The 17,233-nt window shown below is 42.3% G+C and overlaps 1 protein-coding gene across 4 annotated transcripts in view; it reads right to left on the minus strand.

Annotated features, from left to right (window-relative positions):
- BOLL (boule homolog, RNA binding protein) overlaps positions 1-17,233 on the minus strand; it is a 127,698-nt gene that overhangs the window by 67,729 nt on the left and 42,736 nt on the right. For all 4 annotated transcript variants that reach the window (XM_045032968.1, XM_045032969.1, XM_045032970.1 and 1 more), the window contains exons 4-7: positions 15,338-15,392; positions 12,765-12,840; positions 8,232-8,359; positions 3,595-3,666 (exon numbers count right to left, since the gene is read on the minus strand). In XM_045032968.1, the coding sequence (XP_044888903.1) occupies positions 3,595-3,666; positions 8,232-8,359; positions 12,765-12,840; positions 15,338-15,392 (331 nt within the window). The remainder of the gene's footprint in view (positions 1-3,594; positions 3,667-8,231; positions 8,360-12,764; positions 12,841-15,337; positions 15,393-17,233) is intronic.

The raw sequence follows: 17,233 nt of genomic DNA on the forward strand, positions 1-17,233 counted from the left end.
GCGCGCACACCTAACTGGAATGCATAGGAGCAATCACTCGAAGAAGAACTTTTGGCTTAGCGTGTCCGCTGTGATGGTCTGAGATCCTTGTAGGTAGGTGGCTGATATGTTGATGTTGTGTCGGATGCACCATGTCCACAACTTTATGGCCTCTGTGTATAGGGAGTGCGATCTTGCTACTCCGTTTGTTTATATGGAATATGCAGGCCACATTGTCCGTCATGATCTGTATGGTTTTGTTTTTGATTAGAGGCATGAAGTGCGCATAGGCATTGCGAACTGTTCACAGTTCCAGAATGTTGATGTGGAGAATTGATTCCGAAGACCACCAGACCTGTGCTGTGAGGCTGTTTTAAATGGGCACCCAACCCAGTAGGGAGGCGTCCGTTGTAATTATCATTTGGGGGGGAATGTTGTGTGGGCGAGTCCACAATTGTAATGAGTCCTTGACCTTCACTGGCATGCTTAGGAGTTTGGTCAGTCTTTGTTTGTATAGAATGTACACCGTCCTGAGCCAAGCTTGCAGGCAGCGCGTGCATAGTCTGGCATGATTTACGACATATGTGGTCACCACCATGTGACCTAGTAGATGAAGGCAGGTCCTGGCAGACACTTGTGGACTGTGTATCATGGTATCGATCAAGTATGTCAGGGTGACGAATCTCTGAGGTGGTAGTGATCCTTTTGCCTATATAGAGTCTAGGTGGGGTCCCTATAAAGTCCGGTTGTTGAACTGGTGTTAGCATTGACTTTTAAAGGTTTATTTGTAGACTGAGATCTGTGAAAAGTTACATTGTCTTTTGCGTGGCTTCGACGGCTTCTTCTCGAGTGTAAGCCTTGATTAGACAATCATCTAAATATGGGTAGATCATGACCCCTTGCTTGCATAGGTGGGTCGCCACCTGCTAGCACTTTGGAAAACACTCGGGGGGGGGGCTGTGGAAAGGCCAAAGGATAGTACTGTGTATTGGAAGTGGTCCTGTCCCAGTACAAATCAGAGGAATAGCTTGTGTGCTGGGTATACAGTGACGTGAAAATATGCATCTTGCAGGTCAAGGGCTGCAAATCAATCCGCTCGTTCCAGAGCAGGAATTATTGTTGCTAAAGTAACCATCCTGAAACATGGTGTTTTGACCAATTTATTTAGTTTCCTGAGGTTGAGAATGGATGTCCATTCCCCAGACTTCTTTTGTGTTAAAAAATAATGGGAATAAAAGCCCTTCCCTCTGTGTTGTACCAGCACTTGTTCTACCATGCCTAGTTGCAGGAGGTATTCTATTTCCTGTCTCAAGAATGACCTGTGAGAAGGGTCCCTGAAGAGGGATGGGGAGAGGAAGGTGGGTAAGGAGAGGAACTGGATGGTCTTGATGATCTCTAGTACCCATTTGTCAGAAGTGACAGTACGCCAAAATGGGTAGAATGGTACCAGACGGTCTGTAAGACGGTTCGTGCAGTGTGGAGTTAGCAACAATAGTTGCGGGAGGTCAGTCAAGCCCTCAACCAAACCTTCAAATTTGGTGTTTGGAGATTGGTTGCTGTGACGTGGAGTACTGTGAAAAATCTGATCTTCGTTTGGGTGGTATTTGCCTACGTCTTTGAAGATAATACGGTCTCCGGTTCTGTGTGTACGGAGCCTGTCTAGGACGTTATAATGTATAATATCTGCCTTATTTGCATTTTGTTGCAGGTGTATAGATGCCTAGAGATCTAAGAGTGGCTCTCGAGTCCTTTAAGGAGTGAAGTGACTCGACAATCTTGCTGGCAAACAGCTTCTGACCCTCAGAAGGAAGGTCCTTTACTGTAGATTGCACCTCTCTTGGAAATCCTGACAGGTGAAACCAGGAGGCCCAGCAGTTGCAATGGTCCTCGCTGCTGTGTTATCAGAGTCCAATGATGCCTGAAGGGCTGTTCGAGCTATACGGTGGTCTTCAGAAATGAGCGAGGTAAACTGCTCTCTCTTTTCCCCTGGTATAAGTTCAATAAAGTCTGCTAATTTTCAGTAAGTCGTATGGTCATATTTTGCCAAGAGAGCTTCATAACTGGCAGTTCTAAACTGTAATGTTGCCGATGAGTAGGCCCTGCGGCCAAGTAAATCCAGCCTTTTTCACTCGTTATCAGAAGTTGTGGACATGGAATAATGGTGCCTACCTCTTTTGTTAACAGCATCCACCATGAGAGAATTTGGGGGCTGGAAAATAAAAATTATAGCCCCTCTGAAGGGACATAATACTTTTTCTTTGCCCTCTTACACGTAGGTTGGATTCTGGCGCGGGTTTTCCAGATGGTTATGACTGGCTCCATAATGGCAAGGGAATCTTTGAAGATGTTGATGTGTGGATTTTGTTCAAGAGCTTGGGCTGAGATTTGGTAACCTCTTCAAGAGGATTTGAAGTGTGTTAGCTATTATTTTAAACAGTCCCTGAAACTGTTTGAAATTGTCTCCAGTAGTAGGGGACAGAGGCATGATAGTCTTGTCACATGAGGAAGACAAGTCAGTCACAGGAATAGCCTCCTGGTCTAACTCCTGCTCTGTTTGCTCAAAAGTCTGTTCCTGGGAGATGTCAGGTGGAACTACTGGTTTTGGTGAGAGATGTCTATACATTTCCCTGCTGCTTGGTGGCTTGGGAAAATATTGCCTGTATGCTGCCCATGGGTCCCAGAATGACCATTGTGGTCGGCAAGGCACAGGTGGGTGTCCCCGTGAGTGTCCATACCATCACTGTATGTCTGGTCTGGGATGGTGTCTAGCATGCTCTCGTGGCTCAGATCTGATACTGGTCTGCACGGGTGAGGAATGCTGAAATAAAGAAAGTTCCCCCTCCTCGCCCTCCTCACTGGACGGGGGGGCAGATGCAGGTGGTGGACGCAATATCAGTACAGAGGAGAAGGGACTCAAGTTCCAGGCTCACTGTCAGGTCCTTAGGTGCAAAGAACTGCTGTATTCTTGGTACTGGAGGAGGCACTTGCATTTGTTGCAGTACCGGGTCGCTTGCCTTCTTTGTGCGGGTCTTCAGATTATGGCAATGAGTGCATGTTTGGGGTACATATGTTTTCCACAGCCACCTGACGCATTGTGAGTGTCCATCAGAGATAGGAATTGCTTCATGGCAGGAGATGCATTTAAATCCAGGAGAGCCTGGCATTTCAAATGGCATATCCCCATGACAGGATGAAGTTAGAAAATAATTTTTTTTATACAGGGAGAAGAAAAATAGAAAGTCTTAACTAACTAATCTAAATGTACTAATAACACTAATCTAACGTTATATACAAAAACTGCTAACAAGCATATCTGAGGTAAAGCAAGTGAAGGCACTGCCGGAGCTCTGACTCGGACCAAGGGCGGCTGAGAAGGAACTGAGTTGGCGGGAAGGAGGGGCGGTGGTGGGGAGAGGCGGCTGCACAGTGCTAATAAACTGCCATGACAGGCAAGAGACAGGGAGAGCACATGTGCAGCCCAGCCAGATACTGCTGTTGAAATTCTCCGACTAGAGAAGCAGGGTGCGCAATCACCGAAAGTGGAACACCCACAGGGACATCACTCGAAGAACCACCTCAGGCTATGAAATGATATACCAGTTTTCTAACTTTTACCTGGTAAGGATATGTAGGTTGATGATAAACAGGTTGAGCTACCATTACAGGGGAACTGGAAATGGACCGTGACTTTAAAAGAAAAAAAAAGAGATAAATTAGAAATTTTAATACATTAATCTCAGGAACTGTTACTTTTACTAAAACATACACCTTAAGTATTATATGCTATACAACTTACCATTTTAAAAACAAAATAATTTATAAAGAATGGTTACTTACAGTAACTATGATTCTTTAAGATGATCACTTGCATGGCTCCACACTGCAGACAAAGCACATAGCCTAGGCACATGAACTAAGAACTTTCTTGGAAGCAGTGTCCATTGGGACTGCTCACATACCCTATATCCTCAAATTCCCACACACACACCCCATCCAATCCTGTGGATATGAAAGGGAGTGCAGCCTCAAACCTAATTTAAGTTCTTTCCACAAAACACAAAATCTGCTGGAAGATTCTGGAATAATGGAATATATCGTACCAAAGTCCACAAGGTTGAAATAATTGAGGGCCCTGATACTAAAGGACACAGAGTATGTCTACACAGCAAAGAAAAATCTGCAGCTCACCCGTGCCAGCTGACTTGTTCTCACGGGGCTCAGGCTGTGAGCCTGTTTCACTACTGTGTAGTCTTCCAGACTCAGGCTGCAGGCCAAGTTCTGGAACCCTCTCACCTCGCAAGGTCCTAGAGCCTGGGCTCCAGCCCATGCCCAGATGTCTAAACAGCAGTAAAACAGCCCCATGAGTCCAAGTCAGCTGGCACATGCCAACCGTAGGTTTTTCTTTGCTGTTTAGACATACCCTCAGCACCAGAAGAACCAACATCAATGTACTGGGAAGCCCAGATTTGAGGCACTAAAGCTTGAGGTAGTCAGCACCAAGGTAATCAATGCCCAGGTGCTCAACACAAAGGGTATGTCTACATGGCAGTTAAAAACCTGTGTCTGGCCCATGTCAGCTGACTCGGGCTTCTGGGGCTCAGGCTAAGGGCTGGTCCACACTAAGAAGGGGGGAGTCGAACTAGGGTACGCAAATTCAGCTACGTGAATAGCGTAGCTGAATTCGAAGTACCCTAGTTCGAACTACTCATCCGTCCAGACGCCGCGGAATCAAAGTCCGCGGCTCCAAGGTCGACTCCGCCACCGCCGTTTGCAGTGGTGGAGTACCAGAGTCGACCGGAGCGCGCGGGGAGTTCGAACTATCGCGTCCAGATTAGACACGATAGTTCGAACTCCGAGAAGTCGAACTCACCGCGTCGACCTGGCAGGTAAGTGTAGACTAGCCCTAAGAGGCTGTTTAATTGTGGAGTAGATGTTCGGGCTCAGGCTGGAACCTGATCTCTGGGACCCTCCCACCTCGCAGAATCCCAGAGCCTGGGCTCTCGCTTGAACCTGAACATGTACACTATAATTAAACAGCTCCTTAGCCCAAGTGAGCTGGCATAGGCCAGATGCGAGTTTTTAACTGCAGTGTAGACATAACCATGATGTCTAAAAGACAGAATCCAACAGTAAACTCTGTGTAATCCATAAGTTTCTTCCCAGGACATCTTTCCAATGCAGCTTTTTGGTAAAGATAAAATATCTGTCTTTTGGGGCTGAAAGAAAGGTGCTTGCCCTTCCCTGTTTAAACCCAGCACTTGATCTACCACCATTTATCCTCTTCCCAAAACAAACACCAATTCTAAAATGGATGAGAGACAGATTGGGGGATATGTTTGTGGCAATTTATGAATTCCATTTTTTGTGAACACTGTTATATTTCATCCTCCATTTTGAATGTAACTTTTACTGTGGCCTGAAATATTCATTATGGTATCAGGAACTTGACACATAGTAGGGAGGCTATGACAGAGCCATCAGCATTGAAAGTCCCTCTCCTGGGGGAACGACGGGGTTGCTATCATCAGGGCAACTGACTTTGAACTTTCTGCCCAGAAGCTGACAGCGGGAAGGAGCATGGAAAATATCCAGTGGAAAAACAAGGACAGAAAAGGTAGAAAAGGCTGTTTTAAAAAGAGGAATATCCTTTAAGCAAAGGAAAACCATTTCATTGCCAGAAACAAAAGACCAAGCTGAAAAAAGTGGAGGCATGAGTGGCTTTATCTCCCTAAAGGACAGTGGTCAAACCCAAAGCTCCCAAAAGGGGGTGAGATCGCACTGAGGGGACTGCATTCAGGAATTTATTTTCCATAGATCTGTAATTCTCTTGTGCCTTTTAAGAGTAAAGTGTGTGTGTGTATAAGAAATTCCTTTGTTAAACTGATGTTCTTTGCTTTATGGCTACACTGACTCTGAAGGGATTAACTAGAAAGCTCACATTGCCAGGTAGACTCTGGGGGAAAAGTGTGCACACTGGTTCTGGGGTCTAGGCAGGGCCGGCGCTTCCATTTAGGCGACCTAGGCGGTCACCAAGGGCACCTGGATTTGGGGGGGCGGCAATTCGGCAGCGGGGGGTCCTTTCGCGCTCCGGGTCTTCGGTGACAATTCTGCAGCGGGTCCTTCACTCGCTCCGGGACCCGCCACCGAAGTGCCCCGAAGACCGGGAGCGCGGAAGGACCCCCCCCGCCGCAGAATTGCCGCCAACGACCGGGAGTGGGAAAGGACCCCCACCTAGGGTGCCAAAAACCCTGGCGCCACTCCTGGGTCTAGGTGGCCAGACTACAAGGTCTCACTGCCCAAGAAGAGTGTTGTACACTGGGTCTGGGAAGTGAGTTTGAGAGAGCCGAAGCAAGGTACAGTGATCAGTCACTACTCAAACCTAGGGAGTTTATTAGCATTTAGGATTCAGTGGTGACAATAGACTGGAGTCTATTCAGAAACTGGACCAGCGACTGGTCTAGATTGTGACTGCATGTTCTTACAAAACTCAGTAGTCCTGAGTTCCAATTCTTTGCTCTGACAGCCAAAACCTTTCACAACATTTCTACATAGTTCTCTGTTATGAATTTCTTTCTGCTCTATAATGTCTCATCCTTTATTCTATATTTAAAAAAAATAGTTGAGGCCAAATAAAGTGAGAATTTAAACTTCATATACTTTTTTGTAATATTATGCATTTTTAAAGTCACCGATTCCCTAGGATAAGGCAAAAGTAAAAGCATTAACATAATGTAAGTTTGTTTTATTCAACAGGATCTATGAAGCCTGTACTAATGATCATCTGTTAACTGCAGTTACCTCCTAACAGACACATTAATTACATTATATGATGCAGTTACAGTCAGAAAAGCAGCCAGTTCCTTAGCTGCCATCAAACATCATGAGAGACTAGGCAGGTAAGGTAATATCTTTTATTGAACCAACTTCTGTTGGTGAAAGAGACAAGCTTTTGAGCTAACACAGAGCTCTTTGTCAGGTCTGGGAAACATAGTCAGAGGTTGTGTCTACACTAGAGATCTTACAGCAGCGCTGCTGTAAGATCTCCCCTGGAGGCGCTGGGGGGGGGTGGGTGGGCAGGCAGCAGAGGGGGAGGCTGAAGGACAGGATGATATTTTCAATGGGTAGACAATCTGCCCACCCTCCACCTGACCCCTAGCTGGCAATGTTGGTGGTTGTTCACCTACTGGGGGAAAGGAGAGGAAAAAAGTGTGTGGAGGGAGGGTAGGGTAGGGTCAGTGAGTTATAGATTGTTGTAATAAGCCATATATCCAGTGTCTCAATTCAGTCCCTGATTTTTAGTTGGCACTTAGCACCCCACAATGGAAGCCTTACAGGATAACACCAAACAATTGATTACAACCCATATTAGATGAGGACCACATCCTGAAAGAAATCTTTCCCAAACCACCTCTTCTGGCCTTCAAACAACTCCCCAATCTCTCCATGCTGATCATCTGAAGCAAGCTCCACACAGACTAGGACACACCAACTGAAAGTGGCACACACTCTGCCAGAACAACAGATGCAAAACCTATAGACATATCTTCACTACTATGATGATCAACACCCCAATCAACATGCCGTTCAAGATCTATGGGTCTTATACTTGCCTATCACAACATATGAAGTACCTCACCCAGTCCACTAAACGTAACTTTGCTAAACACTAAAAATCATGGACCAAATAGAAACACTGGATTTATGGTATATTCCAACAATCTATAACCCACAACCTCTCCCAGTTTTTCCCCCTTCAATCCCCCCTAGGAGTGAAGAGGTGTTAAGGGGCCACTTCACCTTGAATGGTCCCTTGAAATATGTGTATGTGAAATATACTTATGCTAAGCAATCTGTTCCACCTTGTATTTAGCTGGGACACACTGAGTACGTTTCCCAGATTGAAGAAAAGCTCTGTGTAAGCTCAAGAGCTTGTTTCTCTCACCAGCAGAAGTTGGTTCAATAAAAGATATTACCTCACCCACCTTGTCTCTTTCGTATCCTGAGACTGACACAGCTATAAAAATACTCCCTACAATCAAAGATAATGTACAGTTAGCAAGTTTCACAGTAGTAATTAATTTTCTTCAGAGTTTTATCTATTTTGTATAACAAGGAGAGAGGAAAGAAGAAAACATGGAAAATACAAGAAAGAAGCAAAAGGAAACAAGCTTCATGGGACAGAACCTTACCAACAAGCCAGTTGTGAGACATATGCAGTATTCTCAAATTATAATCTTTCAGATATTACTTACAGGCCATGGCTGTGGAACAGATGCAACTTCAGGAGTATGAAAATAAGCTACTCCATTGTGATAAGTATAAGGATATCCAGTTGAAGTGGTCAAGTACATTGTTCCAGCTGCTGGCATTATGCTAGATCCTAAAATAAACAATGATGATTGAAATTAAAATTAAGCAAACTTGCAGCTTTTAAAACAAGTGGAGTAATAGAAAATTCCAATGCACATTTTAATTGCCCAACATAAAACAAATTTTATACTCTATATATCAACTCCATGTTGCTGCTCTGCATCTCTCTGTAACAGGAATGTGTCTCAAACAAACCACAGATGCTGCAATGGCTCTGGTGGAGTGGATTTTTAAATCCTTGGTGGGAACTATGCTTCCAGCTAAGATGTAACATAGTTCTATCTTTTTATCCACTGTGACAGCCTTTGTTTGCTAATAAGCTGTCTCTGACATCTTTCACCATAGGCTATAATAGTCAATTGGATTTTCTAAAGGCTTTGGTACTCTCTAGGTAAACACAGTGCCCTTCTAATGTCCACATTATGCAGATAAAATTACATGTAGCTAAGATTGGGCCTCACAATCACCTGGTTCTTATGTACCTAAGCACATGGTTGTCTGGCCATTAATGCATCAATTCTCCAGCTCTCTTGGCAGAGGTGATGGCTTTAAAAAAAGCTGTCTTTAGAGACAGATGCATCAAAGACGTTTTCTTGAGGGGCTCAAAGGGAGGATCCATGAGTTTAATCAGAGCAAGATTTAAGCCCCAAGAGTAGAGGAGGCTCCCTTGTAGAAGGAAAAACACTGGTCATGCCTTTCAGGAACAAAGAAACAGTACAACCAGAAAATACTGATCTGTGTTTAATATGCCTGACAGCTAAATGTCCCTTAAGCCTGGATTTAAGGAGAGGGAAGTGGTCCAATGTCCTGATGTCAACTTGGGGAGCCTTCAAAATCATCTCCAATGGTGTCAAAGCTACTCTGAGACAACTGCTTATTTGAATCAGAGAGGTAGGTACAGAAGCAGAGTCAAGTGGTGGAAAAGTACGTGGTGAAATGGACAGTAGCCTCAGTGGTAGTCCCCCATTGAGGCACTGGGAGAGAGAAGGGATTCTTGGGATCTATTGTAGTGACGTGTCCAGGCTGGCTGGTGCTGTGGTCTGTCACTGGAGATGTGTGTTGAAGAGACAGCTATATCATTAAAAATCTCCAAAATACTCCTGTATTGGAGAGTAGGAGAGAGGAAAAAGATAATACTTCCTCCTCTTCTTTTGTTTGTGCCCCTCTAGTGGGGAGAAGTGCTTCCTGTTCTGATTTCCTGGAGGAGTCCTGTGGTGCTATGACTGATGTATTGGTGCTGGAGGACGTGTTCAATATAGGACTGGCAGAGAGGACAGTGGTGCTGGATGAAGGGTTTGACCTGGGACTTTTTCAAGCCTTATGCCACAGTGACAGCTCAGTTTTTAGTGTTGTGCCATAAACTGATTTTGATGCCACAGAACTGACAGGACTGAGCATTGGTGGCTGAGGGAGTCTCTCCCTTTATGGGGCCAAGTAGATCCCAGTTTGTGCCTTTGGAGGAAGATGGCGCAGAAACCCAAGTAGAAGGGTTTGTCCCACAGGAGAGGACCTCAGGATTGATCATGGTCTTGACACCAGTCATGGGCCTGCCAGAGTTTCAGGCTGTACATGTTCTGAGGCCAAATGAGTCTGGAGCTTCAAGTCTCTCTCCCTTCTGGCCTGGAGAGTAAAGGCATGGCAATGGTAAGAAAGTTGGCTTTACTCAAAAACAGATGGGACTGGATGTGGGCATCAGACTCAGGAATACCCCAGACAAGAGGAGCACCTCTTGAAGCCCTCACAGGGCTCAGGACCTGTCATAGTTCTGGTAAAGGAGCCCAGAGAGAGGACAAGGGAATGACTACTTACACTATCCTAAAATTAACTAACTACACTGCACTACACTAAACAATACTAACTACAGACTTACAAGAAAAGGTTATAAGGTAGTCTAGTCCTGAGGACAGGACATGGTGAGTTCCGTCTGCTCTCTGCAGTGGCAGTGAAGGAGCTGAGTCAGTTAGGGTGTGTACTCCACTATATAGGGTAGGGTGATGATGTCATTCTTGTGTACACCCAACGGAAATAGCTTTTCAAGGCAGTTCAGCTGCTCAATACCAGGAGTTGCCAAACCCACAAGATATAACACACAGAGGGCCTTGGAGAAGAACACTATGTTTTATACTCAATTTAGTTTGTAAAACAAAACTCTGTAATATAGATAAAAGCAATTACAATGCAAAGGTACTGAAATATGACTGTCCTGGGTAAGCTAAGCCTTTCATCTATGGATTCACACTCTTTGACAGGACACTTCATCAGTACCTTTTCAAAGTCTTCCCAAAACTTCAAAAATGGAAACTAAAGAAACAGGGATGCAATTTTGGATAAGCATATAAGTATTTGAATGTTTGTTGAGATTTAATGCAAAACATCTTAACAGTAGAGCTGGTTGAAAAATTTCCAAATTCCCAATGTCGACAATTTTTTCACCCATTTTAAACATAAAAAATCAAGTTTTAATTAAAATTTAGTTTTTCAATTAGCTCTAGTTAACCGTACCTAAAAATGGTTCATAACAAAGTATTTATTATGAATAATCTTTTGATATAAGAAAATAAATTCCTGAACACTTCAAAGCTGTCTATTCAGGTCAAAATGAAACTAGTCATTAACTAAGCATCACAAACCACGACCTCAGTATTAGAAACATCTGAAGAGGTAAAATGTAAGAAAGGGGAACTAAACAATTCCTCAGCAAATGCTATACCGAAGTCAGAAATAAAGGTGGAAAAATAACTAGTTGACAATCCTATCAATCTTGGAAGTTTGTATTTTGGTATCAGATAAATTGGCCAGTCCTGCAGGCAAAAGTATAGACAAGCCAAACTTGTGGGAGATCAACTACAGATTCACAGAAACTAAAGACAGTGAAAGCCTATTCCATTCCCTGCCAATTCAGTATTCCCTATGCTATGATACATTTATTAGTACAACATCCAGTCAACTTAAAAATATTTCAAGCAATGTGGCTTTCGTTACTTCTCTTATGAGACCATCCCACACCCCAACAGATTTCAATCTCTGAAATTTATTTCTGATATTCAGCCTAAATTTTCCACTTCTAAATTGCATTCTTTTGCTGATGGTTATAGCCCTTCACTGCCCTAAGTAGTTGGTTTCTTACCTTGTGTTTTCACTTTTCAGATATTTGTAGGCTATTATCAAACACCACACCAACCCTTAGTCAGAGCTTAGTTAGGGTATTCATAATAATTATCTTCTCTCATTAGATCAGTTCTTCTAGATCCCTAATCGTATTTGTTGATTTTCTCTACCCCCCCCATGCCCCTTTGTCTGATATTTCTGGTAATACAGTGCACACAAGTAAATGGAATATTTCAAATGTGTTTGCTCCAGAGGAACACAGAGAGGGACCTTTTTGGGTATGCAAGCCCAAAACTACATTGGCTTTCTTTTTGCGGACATATCACAGCAACATCAGGTATAGAAATATCTTCCTCCTCAAATAAAAATGTACAAAAAGGGACCACCTACCATCAAAGCTTTTTTGAAAAGTTTTTGAAGAACTGAAGCGGCACTGTATCATCCCTGTAGCAATATGGGACAGGTGACACTAGAGAATAGGCAGGGGGAGTGGATATCTAAACATACATATGCCAAGGAGCCTCTTCTATAAATGTCCTAAACCTCATGGATCCCTGGCTTTACCCAGAGACTGTTCCTGCCTCCGTTAGGTGCAACCTCTGGGGTAGATAAGAGGAACATGTGCCACCCACAATATATTATCTTGTTTAAGTCTCCTTCAGCGTGGCTATAGGATGAATACACTCTCACTTCTTGCCATCCTTAAACCGCTTATCACTGCTGCCTCATCATGGCTCTGGCCACTTCCAGCACATCAGAATCCACTGCTGTGCTACCACTGGTTATACTTCAACAGCTATTGACCTTTGAACATGGCTTCACACAGCACACATGGGGAGTTAATGTTCCTTAGAGCAACATATGTAGCATGTCAATATAACATGTGCCCTGTTTCCAACAAGAAAATGCTGTATACAGCAGACTGTCACATACTCTTTTCCTGCAGTTAAAACACATTTGTCTTTAGCTTTGAGGGTCTGTCACCATAAAGGTTTGTAGCAGTTAGGAAGGGGCATACTGCCATACCAGAGTCACATTCCATTCCACATTCAAGTGGGTACAATCTTCATCCTTTGGATCCCTTCCATGCAATGTACAAAGGAACATATTATAGGGGCTAAAGGATGGTGCCTGGAAATCTGGTACTTTTGACATTTTTGTTAGTATGCCAGTGCTTCCACCTGCTGACTATTCTAATCATATTCAATGCTCTGGATTAGTACAGTACAGGTTCAACACAGACAATTTTGGTTAAAAGAGTTCTATTTATATCACATGCAGCTAAAGAATATAGTGAAAATACATACGAGAAATCCCTACTTGTTGTTTTCTTATTGCTGGACCAATATTCAGTTTCTTATCCTTATAATTAAGTTTTTCAGCCTAAAACAAAGAAAAACACTTAATATTCAGTACTTTTACTTTTTATTTTTTGGGTGCATATAACTACTGAAAGTAAAACTAGAAGTAGATGATAGTGAACACACCCAACAAGCTTCTTTCAGATCTCTGATAGTGTATCTCAAGTACTAAAAAAACCAACACTTTTACTATCTAAGTCCTTGGGTTCATTTTGCAAAAATTACCAATTGTGCTCCAATGTGTACATAGTGCTTATTGTGATTTGGGCAAATGCTCACTAAAATTTACTTCTGAATGCTAATGGAGTTTCCTGACCAGCTACCAGAGACACAAATAATTGCTAGTAAAAATGCCAGTTTTACTTTTTTCCTTTTCAAAATAAATGTCATTATAAAAATATATGTTTACTTTAAAAAAATTAACTATATTAAAACATGCAATTAATACACTGCAAGGCTACTATATAGTTTATAAAGGATGACTGCAATAATTCAGCTGGTGTGCTGTAAATTCACACTCTGAGACTTGCAGCACAGTAACTTGCTGTGCAGGTTAGCGTTGTCTACACTGGGGGTTAGGTCAGCTTAACTACGCCACTCTGGGGTATGGATTTTCACAGCCCTGAGTGACATAGTTAAACTGACTTAATTTACTAGTGCAGACCAGGCCAAAGTGTAAATTAAAGTAGGATGGGGCTACTTTTATTTACATCTTCTTTCAGCTCCTCATCATTTAAAGGAAAACAACAAAGTGACTGCAAAAAATACTGTCAAATTCACAAAGTAAACCAACTGCAAACTTTCGCTAATCTCTTTCATTTATTGTAGATGTAAGTATTGCTTTGCATCTACAGTAAGTAAAACAAAAATCAGACAGCAATGTGATTTTTAAATTGTAAGTGTCCCTTTTATCCTGCTTCTGCAAACGGAAATCTGGAGGAACCAGAGGGCCTGATTCTCCATTTCCCTGAACATTTTGTAGTCATTTACATCAGTGCAAATGGGTATAAAATCAGAATCAGGACCCAAGTTTTCACTGCCAGAGCTAGGAGGTCCAAGTACCAGATACAATATATCCATTAAGGAGCTAACAATAAAACCTCAAACCTTCTGCAGTTTTATTATCCAGAATATTTATTTAAAGAAAGATATAAAAGGAAATGCATAAAGATATCAGTTCCAGTCCAGTCCAAAGGCAACAGTCAGAGAACAGAATACTTTCCTCCTCTGGGCCCCAATTCAGCAAGATATTTAAGCACTTGCTTGACGCTAAGCACTGTCTACGTGCTTAAAAGTTAGGCATGTGCTTTGCTGAATTTGATCTCTGGAACACAAAGGATGGTACTATATATTCTCTTTCATGGCAAATAAACCTGTTTAAGGGAAAGCAGCTAATGAGACATGATAACGAATGTACAGTTTCCAGAGCCAAATTGCTTCCTGACACAGGTGGTGGGAACAAGCTCCTCTCTGATGACTGATGTTATATATTGCATTGGTATTATCAGTCAAAATTTGGACTGCTTATATATATATGTAATTTTAACTATAGTTGGTCAAAAATGGGAAATACCATTTCATTAAGAATTTCTCAGCTCTTTGAATAAAATTTTCAATAAAATTTCAATATTTTAAAAATTTCAACCAGCTGTACTTGTTGATAGGTCGCCACTCAGTCTAGAAGAGGGTTTGCTTGAGGTAACATCCTCTGGTCTTCTTTAGGGAACTTCATGAACACAACTGAGCCCATGGCTAATCCAGCCTACATAGCCCAAGCAGGCCAAGAGAACAGGTTGCAAAAGCTAAGGTGGTGGAGCCATCATGGCTTCCTATATCCTAGGAGAAGTACAAGAGAGAATATCCTTGCAGTTAAGAAAGGTCCATTCTGGGGCAAACCTCACATTTCCAGGAGCAAGAATTAATTGTATCTGGAAGTGGGCCTCAGATATCTCAGAGGTTCCTTCTTGATGAGTGTGAGGTTAACTTCAATTTCCCTCATGATCTCAGCCTCAGCCTAAAAATATAGTCTACTTTACAGATGTCTTATGACAGCTGGATTCTCTACTCAAGGAAATCACAGCACCAGAAGGAACTGGATTCACAACAAACTTCAGATCCAAGTGAGTAGTATACACAGAAGAGGCTGGAAACAGCTCTCTCTACAAAGTTAAGGTACCTGACACTGAAGCATCACCTTCACCTGCCTTAGTCAGCTCTAGAGACTCCCAGCACCCACCCTCCCTTAAAACTAAATCTCTGAGATGTCTTCTTAGATGTTCTGTGGGTTCAGAAGGGAAAATAATGCTACTGTTGCTTCTCTTCATTCTGTACAAAGAAAGGAAAGGAACAAATCTGACCAAACGGCCCACAGACATCCTGGGATTCTTTAATACCTTCAAATCCAAGCAGGTAAATACAGAAGGGACAAATATCCATTGGTAATGGATGTCTGCAAGCACTAATTCCATATTGAAGAATTTACCTAAATAATGAGTATAATGATGAATATATCATCTTACCTCTTGTAAAATTTTTTGTGCATCTTCTTGAGTTTCAAAAGTGATGAAACCATACCTAAATAAAAATTACATAAATTATTTTTCTTGGCATACTACTTTATAACCAAAAACACGTTATAATATATATTATATATATCACATATTATACAACATACTATGTTAAAACATTAAGTTTGAAAAGTAAAGCATTAAGAAGTTATGAAATGACAAATAAAGTTGCCTTGGCAACCTTAATTCGGCCCCGAATGTGTATGAACTATAATAGTCTTTAATACATGATCACATTCTATTTTTCTCACAGGACCACTGTCTCATTCGGTGAACAGTGCTTAACGAGCAGCTAGTCAATATTTTGTTTTATCCTCATTGTTCAATGTGTGGTCCTGGCCCAGGCCCTGCTCTGAAGAAAGAATTAACATCCTCATGGGCTTTTTTATGGTGGTCATCACTATAATATGACTGCTTTACAAACATTAATGAATTTATTTTCACAGCACCTGTGAGATGAGGGGGTATTATTATCCAAATTTTACAGATGGGGAACTGAGTCACAGAGATTAAAGTCAAAAGTATCCACTACATTTTGGTACCCAATTTACTGTACACTATCCAAACCCTTCTCTGAAGGCATAATTATTAATATCCTCACAGGCTTTTCTATAGCACTGGCTGATTGCATTTTAATTCTTCACAAATATTATTAATTTTCAGAGCATTCTGAGAGGTGACAGAGTGATATTATCCCTATTTTAGAGATGGGGAACTCAGGCACAGAAAGTTTAAGGTAAAAAGACACCTGTGACCAGATTTTTCAGCACACTTAGCATCATATAGCATTTTGTATGTTCAGACACAGGTTCCTATTGACATCAGCTGATGCTCAGAGTGCCTAGCACTTCTGCAAATTAAACACCAGGGTATCAAGTAGGGCATCCAAAAAAAGAGGAATACACAATTAGTGATCACCTGTGAAGAATTTGGTTTAAGTGACTTGCCCAGCATCACCTAGAAACTCTGTAACATGGGCTGGGATAGAATCTCATTCTCCAGAGCAATATTTAACTGCTTTAACTATGAAATCATCCTTTTTCTTCCTGCAGTCCACTACCTCATTCACTACAGAACTTCCAATTTCCTCAACAAATAAAGCTGGGGACTTATAGACAGCGACCTCCTTCACTACACAACCTGATTCATTCCCACAGCAGATCCATCCTCTGCCATGAATGAGACAGGGGTCCTGTGGAAAAATAGTGTGTGATTATGTAATTAGAGAATGTATTATAATGAATATACATGTAAGCAGAGTCAGGATGAGCTCCACCCTGACATCTGGTGGTAAATTATGAGGAGTGGGGAAAGGAATTTCAGGCATTTGCATTTGCATTGGCAAACCCACTCCACTTAGTATAGCGCACAACAGCCTGGGATGGTTATTTTCACAGCTGTGGGATCCCCAAATTCTTTGTTATTGGGGCAGGAGGAATAAAGTGTTGTCACCCTAATTATGTAAATGAGGAACTATGAAACTGCCTTATGACAGAGAATCTCACCATCAAGTAAATAGCACTCGCTAGACAAGGGACATGGGTGCCAAAACCCAGTGAACTGAGAGAGGTTGGGGACTGGTGTGTGTATCTGATGGTATGGGCCCCTTTTGAGGGCCTGGAACACCAATTGCACATTCTCCTCTCACCACTGTTGAAGATTAGAGCTAATTTTGAATCCTTTAGAAGTCCATCTAGAGGCTGCTGACCTGAATTCATGTTGGGCCAATGGTGCACCAGCACTGGGGCTCCCCTACTACAAGCTGAAATCACTAAGAGCTGAAATCACTAAAAGACCTAAGCTTACTGAGCTGAGATCACTGAGTGCGGTGTTAACTAGTAGGGGAGC

Source organism: Mauremys mutica, chromosome 10 (assembly GCF_020497125.1).
Source record: "Mauremys mutica isolate MM-2020 ecotype Southern chromosome 10, ASM2049712v1, whole genome shotgun sequence".
Classification (NCBI taxonomy): Eukaryota; Metazoa; Chordata; order Testudines; family Geoemydidae; genus Mauremys; species Mauremys mutica.